The sequence below is a fragment of the Dasypus novemcinctus genome, chromosome 9 (genome assembly GCF_030445035.2).
Source record: "Dasypus novemcinctus isolate mDasNov1 chromosome 9, mDasNov1.1.hap2, whole genome shotgun sequence".
Taxonomy (NCBI): Eukaryota; Metazoa; Chordata; class Mammalia; order Cingulata; family Dasypodidae; genus Dasypus; species Dasypus novemcinctus.
Window position 1 is genome coordinate 16,504,319 of NC_080681.1, and position 12,468 is coordinate 16,516,786.

Genomic DNA, 12,468 nt, shown 5'->3' on the forward strand with positions numbered 1-12,468 from the left:
ATGGGAGTGTGTATATTTCCATGAAGTTTTTACCTCACAATGTTTCTAGAGTTATTGGATTGTACTGAGTAAAAATTAAAAGCATTGTGTTAATTTGAAAATTGATATTATTTATCTCTTAGATCCACGAGTATTAAAAAAATGATGCTGGAAAAGCAGAACAGATGGGTTTAGGATTTGATGCTTTTATAATTATTTTTGCTAAGGTGCATGGTTCAGGACTATTAAAGCAGTTGTTTCGTGGCTCCAATCCTGACATCAGTAGAGTCCAGCTCAGAGCTACACCTCCTCTGTGGTTCTTTGGAACGACCCAGAGGCACAAGGAATGCTCTCACCTCTAAACCCCTGTAGAACATTGCTGCCTGTGGCCCTGATTTCTCACTAACGTGTAACAGCATGGGTTTTAATCCTGCTAGTTACAATGCCATTGGTCCATTTCTGTTCTCCCTAAACTGGATCTCTTTGCAGAAGGGCAAAGCTTGCAGAGGGCCTCAATAAATATCTGATAATTGAGTAATGATATTAAGTGGATAAGCTTCTGTAAGCATGTATTATCAGACTGTTTCTTCCATAATTAGATTATAGAGAATAATATTCCTATTCCTGGGACTTTCATTATAACTTAGGTTTTTAGTATTTGTTAAAAATATATACATATATAAACAAAGGCAAGTGATAGTGATATTAGTATATCTGTCAAAAATATGAATGCAAAAGAATGTAATACTTTTCTCCATCTGTTTCCAGGTGTTAGTAAACAAATAGATATTTGGTAACATGTAGGGAAAATATGTAAGCTGTGGACCGAAAGTTGCTTTTCACTTGAACAATTTGGGGTTGAGTAAATATTGAACTAATAGAAAAAGCCAACTTGATGCCCTGTGATTGGCTTTGAAAAACTGTGTTTGCATTTGGAGGGGCTTACTATTATACCTAGAAAATAGTTTATTTAAGAAGTATTTCAAATAAAAATTGTATGGTTTCATATGATACATAACTTTACACATATTATTAACATCAACTTAAGAAAATGTTAGTTAGTCGAAATATCTCTATCTTCTTTCCATAGTAGAGGCAAATACAGGCTATAAGTGGGGATGATGTGTTTAAGTTTAATGTTAAACATTTAGTGACTCATGTGTCTTAATGGAATGAAAGTAATAATATGGTTTATTATTTTGTTAACAAAACTTGCCAAAAGCTTAAGAAAATAATCTTATTTTCTTCAAGTTAGAAATGAGTTTTAAAAATTAACTCCTTAAATTAACCTTTATTCCATATTTCAATATATTAAATGTATTTTGTGCCTGTTTTAGTGTAGCTTTTTTCTGAATGCTGTCTGCTTTTCTCCCAGGATCCTTAGGTTCCAGTTCAAGGATCTTCTTCCATATATTTTAAAAAAAACTATGTAGGCCATTCTACTTTTTAACTATGCCTTCTTGACCTGTATACAATTATCAAGATAGAAAACTCAGTGAGAATCTGTTCCCTATCTAAAATATACTTTTTTTCTGTATTATGTACTGAAGATAGTTTATTGGGGGGTAGGGCCCTTTGTTCCTGCCTAGAAATGTAATTAGACATTTTCTTCAAATATTTTTCATTATGTAGGATGCCTAACCTTCCTGAGCAATCAAAACTTACAACCACAAACATCCATCATGTGGAAATCTTAATCTAATCTCTGCATATCTCCAGGGGAACAAAATTTCATGTGCTGTGTGTTTTACTCGAGAGGAAAAATATGGTTCAGAAAAAAAGTGGATATTGGAACTTGTGGCCTCTAAACTCCTACAGTATGTTACTGTTTGGGTATGCACATTGTAATATTTAGCCATCATGATATTTTAAATTTAGTATCTCATCTTAATTTTTAAGAAATCTATTGTTTTATAATTGAATGGCCAAATTAGTAAACATCTTAAAATTAGCCAGTTACTCTCTAATTACTCTGGTTACTCTGAGAGCCAGGCAGGTAGTAAACATGAAGCACACATTACTAACAAATGTTTAATTCCCAGAAGTAAATTAGGCACATTAGAGGCTATATGAATAATAAAATTGAGACAAATTCTAGGTTGTCACATTGAATTCCAGTGAAAATCTTTGCACAACAAAAATCCTCTGAGAATTCTGAGCCAGAGGATCATTTGTTTCAAGTAGTTATACATTGCAAATAAAAAAAATATTTATAATACATCCATATTATTTGGATTTCTCCTTTGGGCCAATGGTCTCCAGATTTATTTATATTTAACCATTTCAAGAATGAACCAAGGCAAATCTTTGGGGTCAATATGAAAGTTTTAGGATGGTAGTTTGTTGTGATGCAAAGGGCACTGGGAGTCAAGTCTGGGCCAGTTCTGTCACTGAGGAAGGAAAAAAATGAACTTTGATGGACCTCAGTTTCCTTATCTATAAGAGGAAGATGTGGACTAGAAGCTATCTAAGGTTCCTCTCAGCTGTCACGTTCTGTTGATTCCAAGGATTCTCTTGTAGCCCAGCAAGGTCACACAGCTTTGCAAGGAGGAATGAAGCTGCTGGGATGAGACATGCCTTTGGAGAATTTAGGGGACTAGGGATTCGCAGTGCGAAGAGAAAAATATTGTTGCATATTTTGGCTATGCACATTTCAATTCTCACAGTGAAACTCCTACTTGGAGTTGAGAAGTTACTATGGAGTGAGAAAAGAGATCACCATATGCTTCCAAAAGGATTGCAGATGGCTCATCATTCAGGGATAGCCATTTATGGAAATCCCTTCTTAACTTCTCTGTGCCTTAGCTTTCCTGTCTGTGAAATGGGGATAATGATACTACTTTCTGTTTGTTGTTAAGACTGAATGAGTTAAGATTTTCTTGGCATTGTAGTGTGCATTCAATAAAATTTAGCTTTTATTCTCTTTGTGCTTGCTGTTGTAATAAAACGAAGATTACTGTAGTATAAGTAGATCTTACTGACTTGGAGTATAGACAATGATGTGGTTCCCTAATTTTTTTGTAATCTCAATTGTTCCCATCATAAATTATTCTGATATGTATAAAAGCTCACTTAAAATATAACTCACCCTAGGGAGCAGTTCTAGCACCTACAATGATTAATACTATTTATTGTTCAGAAGGCAATGGAAATTATTGTTGGATATAGTAGGGAATATTTGATTTTCAACACTTAAAAACTAAACATCAGCAAAAATGTCAACTTTTAAGCTTCTTTCAGTTTAGAATATAAATCTAATATGTATCTTTTCTGAATTTTTTTTTTTTTTTTTTTTTTTTACTAAAAGGATCTTCCTCTATGTAAGTTCCTCAGAGAACTACTATGGTTGTGGCCCTTGAGATCCATTCTCATGCATCAGAAAAACTGACTGATATTCTAGTTACGAAAATGAGGATCTGAGAGAAAGTTTTCTTCTCTGTGCCCCAAGGAAAACTCTTTCTCTACATGGTAAGTTGGAGAGAATCATGTTAGAATTGCTAAAGCTAACATCCTATTGCTGATGCCATAGTGAATCAAGCTGAAAAGCAAGCTTGGAATAGAAAGATAAAGATTTTTCATTTATGAAGAAAGCTTTAGAGGCAAGGTTGCTTTAGAACACTTAGTTGTCTTCTGTCATACATGGCATTCACTAGACATGAATGGTAGACAGTTTTCCATCTACTTTGTGGACGTCCTTTAAGGACAGAGTAAAATGTAGCCATGCTTTCCCATCAAAAGGAAAATTTACTGATTTTATTTCTAGAATAGACTACCATGTATTCACCCATAATTTAGTAATGTAATTAAATGAGCAGGTGAATTCGAATGTAATGGCAGAATGAAAAGGAGTCCTAGATGGGGAATTGGACATTAAGCTGGACTCTTTCCCCTACCACTAGACATATATGGTTAAGAAAATTCCCTTAGGCTTTAGTTTTTAATCTGTAAAGTGAAGTTGGCTGAGTTGCTCTTTCAGTTTTCTGGCAATACTAAATGTAAATTCTTGTTTTGTTTCTAAGCTATGGTAAGAAACAGGGTGGCACCGTGGAGGTAAGAAGTCTCTGCCGGGTGGATGTGAGTGAGATCTTGTTAAACATCCTTTGTCTAGGGCAGAGGAAGAGAATATGAGGAGAAGAAGATGGAGATAAAAACCCCTGGGTCCCTCTGGGGACCTACTCCTGTGGTTCCTCAGGGAATTTGGCATCCACATTATTGACACCTAGGAAGGAATCTACAAAAAACCCTGAAGCTCTCCGGGAGAAATCCCCAGGGTTGGGAGGTGCTCCTACCATCTTCACAGTGAACTTCAACTCTCAGAACACAGTATCATTAAATTGATGGGGAAGATACAGATTAATGCGACAGTGGTAGTTCTCCCTCTGAGATGGCATACAGAATTTCATTCGGCTGTAAATGTCTTTCTCAATAAATAAAAAATTTTGGATAGTTACTGTCACAGAATATACAACCATGCCTCACAATTTGCCTAGGTAATTCCGTGAGCAGTTTCTTATTCTATACTATATAAGACATTCATACATTTTCCCTTTTCTCTGGTACATTGGATTCATTTTGTGGTATAGGAAGGGCATATTCTCTGTGTGTGTGTTTATTTTACACTGAAATGGGTTAATTTCAGGATCAATGGTTCTTCTAAAGTGCAGTGTAGTAGGACTGGAAAGAGTCTGGGTATGGGTCAATAAATCTATAATTTCCTTTTCTAATCTCTTTCATTTGGTTCGTTATAATCATGGCCTTTGGAGTCAGACAGGCTTTCCTGGCCATTCTACGTTGAGCGTGTCTTGATCATTCTGGGCCTCAGAGTCACCTGCTGTAAAACACGTGGAGACATCTCCCTGCAATTCTAAGCAAAAAGCTCTAAGTTTTCCCTGGAAGTGGATGAGTTAGTTGGACTGCTCTCCACTGATATTCCAGGTCTTCCAAAAAGACTTCAACAACACCCACAACCTTGAAGTGATTGTTGGAGTGCAGGCATTCATAGTTACATGTTGGAAGTTTCATCATAGGACATTTTGGAGATCTTGGAAAATCTTTGCTTAAGTCAGGATTTTCCAGATTCCTCCACATAGTGATAATTAGTGAAGGCACAGATATAAGCTCACACTTAAAAAGTGGCTTGACATTCTGAATTCACCTGGGAGAAGGTTAATAAATGAAAAATTCAATTAGCTCATGGTGGGCAATGTTGTAGCAAAAGATTGCTAAACCTCATTACAATGTTTATAAATAACAGAAATATTAACATAATAATATAGAATATAATGCTTCCATAATTCATCAAGCTGCCTTTTGTCTGTTATTTTACTTTTTGAAGTTGAAATGAAGTTTTTCTAAAAAATAAAATAATAAATTCATTGCTTTAGTAGCATATGCTCTCTTTCCTTCCCATTGGAATATTTGATTTGTTCTTCAGGATTAAAGAGGCAGCTATTTGCTAATGTTCATTCAATTTTAGGATAAACACAAAGGTTTTATGAATGTGAAACGTTGGTTATACAAATATGAAATGCATCTGTGATGAGGATACTTAGTACATGATATAACAGACTCCCAAAGGCATTTCACCTGGGATCGTAGCTTCCCTCCTGTAATGTTAGCAAATAGTTCAAAATTAATATAGCACACCATGCAATTTACCATATTGCTACATTGGCCTGATAATTTTTTTCCCTCATTATATAAAACCTAATTAGTTAAAGGGCAATTCAAATGAAACTTTTATTTGGAGGATTTAGAGGTATTAAAGCAAAGGGAGGGAAAAACAAAAATAAACACTGGAACTCTCAGGATAGTATGAGCATGATTACTAATAACCCTTGGGTGGGAAAATGATTAACCTTGTTATATTTCTCAGGATCCAGATTTCTACAATAAGTTAGTACTGAACAAAAATATTTGGATGCAGTATGGAAAACAACTTGTACAAGGTCTCCAACTGGCATCAAATGTTTTCAAGTATGAAAACATTTCTGGGCTCTCTCAACAGGCTGATAGATCCCTGCAGGTAGCATTCCCTTGTTTAATAACTGCCAATTAAATCAAATTAGAGATGAATTTTTAACTCTGTGATGAAGGCAATGCACATTGTGAGAGAGTATAGGAAAACAGAACATTTCCCTTTAAATGAACGGCTGTTTTCAAATTGAATGAGCTGGAGGAGGAAGAGTCTGTCAATGTTCTGTGTTTTATATGCCATCACATCAGTCATTTCAAAGAAATTTAAGGAAATAATGTATTGCCAGGTTTGCAAAATGTTTACAACTCTCTTCTGTTGTTGCTATTCTAAGTAATATCTTTATTTATTTAAAATTTCCAAGTTTCTTGAAATGGTCTTCCTTGATGTGCTCTTTCATTTCAGTGAATGACCTACCACTAAGCTATAACTCATCTGTCTTCTGGTTTTTAAAGATTTGATAATCACCCCCACAAAGCTACTTGTACATCAGGCCATTTCTTGCTGGTCTAATTATGTTCTTTAGAATTCTCTAAGATAAATAGTGAAATCACTTGCTTTTCAGGACTAAGGATCAGATAATATATGTTAGAAGGTAATGATTAGTGTATCACTTAAGGAAAAGCACCCACACTGAACCAACTATTAATTTAGATCATCAGCATCAACAAATGTTCACTTGGATAAATTTGTGATTGTCCACTTATAAGTGTTCAATACATTTCATAAAAATGAGACCTGAGTGAATTTCTACCACATCAGGTGAAGTAAAAACACAAATCATAAGGCTCAAATGGCTACAGATCAATTTTGGGATTCATAAATTGCTGACAACAAAAACAGTATTTTTTTTCAGCCATGGCTGAAGCACATCAAAATGACCAAGTGTTAAATCAAGTACCCTTTTCATGATTGGGAAACCTATCCCCTAACAGATAGACAACAGCAGGTACAAATGACCTTAATGGGAAATTTATTTCAAAAATACTTTTAGCAGATGATCGGAAAGGATGACCACCCTGTCCATGCATTTAAACCTTAATTCAAGCATTGACAATTTGAGATCTATTAGGGATCCAAAACCTTTAGTCATTTGAGTATATAGCATATGTATGTGAACTTAAGGTTACATACATGAATAATTTCTATCCATAATATACATCATTTATTTTCCTTAAGGTACACTTTGATGATTGGAGTCTCATGGGTGTTAACATCTGTCATGATGGCATTTTCCTTGTGGGAGGAATTCTTGGTGGGATTATGCTCACTGATTACTTCCTTGGGGTGAAGGGAAAAGCCTGGCAAAAATTTCAACTTAGTTAAAATCCATGTAGTTCCCTCTTCTCTGGCTTACACAGGGAAAACTCCATTCCTGCACCCTCTAGAAAAGGCAGTGAGTCGTCTGCATGTGAATTCTTGCCTTTGGAGAGGAAAGGAATCCCTGGTGCACACAGGAGCACCTTAGGAGCCTCCAAAGAGGGAACCTGGGAAGGCCATTAAAGCAGCCTAGAAGACACAATCATGCTTGATGGTTTAATTGTAAATCTCTTTACCTTAAAGCCAGGCAATAGGCGACCTAGTCAAGTACAATGTTACATGACCCCTGGAAGCTCTTACATCCTGTTTGCTAGAGAAACCCCCCGTTGCACTCCAGAGATGCAGTGAAGATAGGGCACCAACACTTGCTTTGTGTTAGTGGGTTTTTAAATTAGGGATGAGGAATTAAATTTTCTTAGGTTCCTGATAATAAAGGCTAATATATTTTCCAAAGGCACAACGAAGCATCCTTTCAGGTCACCACCGATTTGAAAATAAAACAAAGCAAAACAAAGCTGGAATTTCCCAATTACGTTTATAAAAGGTCAACATCTGCTGATGCTCAGAGATGGGGAATGTGGTGGACACGGCCAAATGAGATGTGGAGTGAGCAGAACAGTCAGTCCATGCAATACACAACCGACACTCTGAACAGGAGCACACCCCAACGCCAGAGAACTACTTTTCCATCTATCCATTTCCGAAACTCTTGGCAGGCCCGATCCCCATCGCAGCCTCAATAATCTGGCTCAGCTTGCTTCTACTTGGCTCTGAAATGCATGTGCAAATGCAATTGTCAAGGCCTGAAAGAAGCACATTGTGGGGTGCGTGCACAGTTAGGCAAATGCCAAAGGACATACTACAGCAAGAAAATGAGACTATTAGGGCTGGAGGTGTTCATTTGCAAGTCTGTAGCCCTGATGCTGCTTCAAGTTCATGGAGGATGCTGTGGCATTAGCCTGATAGCTAAACAGATGTGAAACACTGCTCCTATTTGCAAAGCGGCCAATTTTCATGACTTTAACACGTCTTGTACTTAACAACTCGTGTCCGGGCCTATTCACAAGCTTAAGTAAACTGGGCTGATTTATAAATTGGAAGATCTGCCTGTGCATTTATAAGGAGCAGGGAACTGTTTAATGCAAATTATCGGAGCATTGCTTTGTAGATGGCAATGGTTCAGCTGCAATTCTTCATCTTGGGTGGCACAGAACCTATGACAAAAGCCCGTGCTGGGTGAGGCCACGGTGAACTCACCCACAGTGCGTGAGCTTGGTTTCCTCAGCACTATTTTTCTAATTAGTTATTTTATAGTGCAATCTATAAAAATATGTAATAAATATGTAAGATTCTGCTCCTGAAAGGCTAGTAGACATTTTCTTAAAGAGCACTTCAGGATTGGTGTTCAGTATCTGACGGCATTTGCCATCAGAGATAAAGAGTGCAATATATAAAAATACGAAAAAAAAAAAACATTTAAGGGTCTGCTCTGAACGACTATTAGGCATTTCAAGTTTGGTGTTTGGGAGTCATTCTTTCACATGTGAGGAGAGATCTCCTGTCTGGATCTCTTGGGAGAGCTGGGAGAATATTCCATGCAGTGGAACTGCAGAATATTGTTCCCCAGAGGTCTGACGGGGCGCGGGTATTTTTTGATTGCTTATAGTCCTACTCAAAGGTTTCTCACAGGAGTTCCTAGGCTCTGGCTCCTAAGTTTTGCATGTATTCTTTATAGCCCTTCTCTACCAAACTACAGCCTAAGTAGTCAAAAAGAAGTGGAACACTATTCCAAGGAGGGAGAAAGGGATATACCTATTATTTTTTTCTTTGATTCATTCAGAAAGACTAATGATCACAAACCTGCATCTTTCAGGCCTTCACAAAGCCTAGATTTTAATGCATTAGCAGTAGTCTCTCCCCATGGTTTCCTGCTGTTTTCCTTGGGTTCTAATAAATACACCCAAGGCATTCATTGGCATCCATTCTCTGCATTTCTAAATTATGTTGGAAATCCATATCTGGTCCTATGGAGAGAGTTCAATTTTTCTATTGGTTACTAAGTACGGATAAGTAGAACTACTTATATTTTTGTCAAATGAGCTACAGGTACCTAAGGAACTGCACTTCTGCAAAGGTGGCCTTTGTTGATCAGTTAGTCAGGAAAGCTGTAGCACCACCATGACCACAGAGGCCACGGTCATGACCACCAAGACCACAACGAGCTATTTTATCTGTGCTTTCACCATAGCTGTGCAGAAAACTGACAGAAAATTTCAATTTGCAAAGAAAATACTCTCTTACATCAGAAATGGACACTGGCAAAATAGGTCTGAGGAGGCAAACAGGAAAGCAAAGCTAGTCTGGACTTTGGTTATTTTTACTTACTACCAATACTGGAAATACTGGGGATACCTGGAAAGAAAGAAAACAATAAAGAAACACTGTTAGCTGTTTATTAGTACAAGACTATACATACTTAGCTTAAATGTAAAAATCTTGAAAACTTAACTCTTGATGGAATTCAGACCGCTAGGAAGCTAGCACAGAAAAAGGATATATCCATCCATCCAAATCATTTGTTTTCATGTTGTCATTCGAAAACTGGGCTCGTCTAATGTTCAACTTCAACAGCTGGTCCAAGGTAGCCTTGTGACATCAAGCATTTTGTGCTTACCTGTGAGGTCAATGTCCATTTCCAGTGGTTCAAAACGGATACTGGACTAAGCTTATGTTCTGGGCACAGAGTACCAAATATACACTGTGAGGACCTACACAAACGTACCTCCATAAGTGACAGAACTTAGCTAGCTATTGAAAATCATTTGGCACTTTATTTGATTAATTTCATTTCACTATCATTATTATTTCTCTTTTACTTGTAAGATATGTGGATTAAACTCTGTAATAGAACCATAATTGAGCAGATTGATTTAAGAACACATTACGTTTTTCAAGTTGATTGCAATCAGTTTTCCACCTTTCACTTGAATTTACAAATTGGGCTAAGATGGTGGAACCATTTCAAAATGGGACTGGACTTGATATAAACATGGACATGAATGTAATCTGTAATCAGGTTCAAACTCATAGGCTAGCAGTACAGTGCAGGGACCAAGAGCTGGAGCTTGGGGGTCAAAGTGTCTGGGTTTGAAACTTGGCTCTGATATTACTGACTTTATAACCTTGAAGCAGGGTGCTCAGGCTCTCGGTGGCTCAGTTTCCTACATCTTAGTATTCTTATTAAGGATGTATAAATGGATGCACATTCTTTGTTGGGTGGTATGTTCTATATTCCTCTTTGCTATTATTACTATTATAATTTTAGTTTGTTCATTCACCATGAGAGACATTGCTAATTAAAAGTACATGACTTACACCCTCTCCACTGAATTCATGTAGCTTGGTGGGTAAGAGCACGGTATGGGAGTCAGACATTCTTGAATTAGAGTCCTGCTTTGTTACTGACTAGTTGGGTGACTTCAGGCAAATCACTTGGCTTCTCTACACCTGTTTACCTCATCTGAACTGGGACTAAAATTATCTACCACATTTGAGAATGAGACAATCTATAAAATTGTCTGACACATGGTAGCTAGTCAATAAATGATACCTGTTAATGAGTTTGCTCAGACTTGATTACTGAAGTATACTAACAGGTCGTAACTTCAAGAACGGTTAATCTTCTGTTTTAACATTCATCTTTGAACAACTGTCCTCTACTTATTTTACTAATTATCACATCTTTCTCAGAGAAATAGTTTTATATTCCTTAAAACCAAGAGCTGGTTCCCTATTTCTTAGTGGGAAAAGGAGGAGCGATTTAAGCTTATTATGATTTTTTTTAAAACCCTGTAGGGAATAAAATCTTATTTTTAGTTATTAGATACATTTGAAATCTCTTGACTCCAAATACACAGAGTTTATAGTGTTTCGGATTAATTACTGATCACTGATCAACCAAAACTGGAAACCTAAAATTTCCATTTACATGTTTTAATTCTACCACATGGGCTGAATTTCAAGCTGCATACAATTTCTATAAAGGACAGCTGAATTCCTGGCGTGATGCCATAGTAGACTACTTCTGCCACAGCATGACAGTGACTTGGTACTGAATCTTTATTTATTTATTTTCCTTTGCAAATCCCCTGTTGATTGAGGTACGATTGCAGCATCATAATTTTAGGATCAATTGCAGAAGCTCCAAATTTCCCCATGACTGAAAATCCTGCTTCATTGCAAGGACCTGCTAGCCTATTGTAATCCGTCAAAGGGAATGGAAGTTAAGATGGCAGCAAGAGACTTTTCATGTGTTTTCAAACTTACTTGAAGTTAGAGGGCCATACATAATGCAAGGCAAAGCTCTCAGGGTAATGGGCCAGGCACAATAGAGAATAAACTTGCAAGAATTTGATGCAGTACGGGCTGCAGCTGAATATTTTAGGAAGATGCAGAAATATTTCCATTCCTTTGGGAACACGAGTACAAGAGAAAAAATGTTCATTCCATCAAACAGACCTCGCCAGCAAGGCTATTCTGAGATCTTACTTTCCTCATAGAGATGTTTTTATTACCTAACATTGGTACTTAAAATTCAGGTCCTTCCTCATTTTGTGACTTATGCTCTGTGTTTTTTTTCCTTCTTCTTTTAGGGGCTGCCAGGTGAGTCACTTTCTATTCCATGGCTGTAAAATGGAAACTTCTCAGAAAAGAGTTTAAAAAGAGTTTTTAAATTCTTCATTTGGATAAATGTTTCTGAAGCTGAAAATACCTGAACACCAAGCGGGATGTTCATTAATATATTCTCAATGTGATTTTCCCCAATGTTTCTTATTATTATAATTTCCTAATACCCTGATTTAGATTCTTTACAGAGAATTAAAGAATTCAGTAAGCCCAACACATCCATTGAAAAGTCTACAGTGAAGTCATGAGAAAGCTAAACACTCCAGGAAGTAGGACAGGAATTGCAATAATTCATTTCATGAAAGGTGGGATTCTTTGGGTTCTGTAAGGAATGAATCAGTGACTATGTTCCTCTTCACAACAGGACTATGCCCTAAATCACCAGAATGAGAGCCGGGCTGTGCTCAGGAAAGTTGTATAGGTACAGGTTGATGGGTTCTTAACATTCTTTGTGAACTGACAAATATTATGTAATATTTTTACCTTTAAAACTGAGCTCTGCATCTCCC

The 12,468-nt window shown here is 36.8% G+C and overlaps 1 protein-coding gene across 5 annotated transcripts in view; it reads right to left on the bottom strand.

Annotated features, from left to right (window-relative positions):
• NTNG1 (netrin G1) overlaps window positions 1-12,468 on the bottom strand; it is a 356,764-nt gene that overhangs the window by 65,110 nt on the left and 279,186 nt on the right. For all 5 annotated transcript variants that reach the window (XM_058303107.2, XM_058303105.2, XM_058303108.2 and 2 more), the window contains exon 5: window positions 9,659-9,685. In XM_058303107.2, coding sequence (XP_058159090.1) covers window positions 9,659-9,685 — 27 coding nt within the window. The remainder of the gene's footprint in view (window positions 1-9,658; window positions 9,686-12,468) is intronic.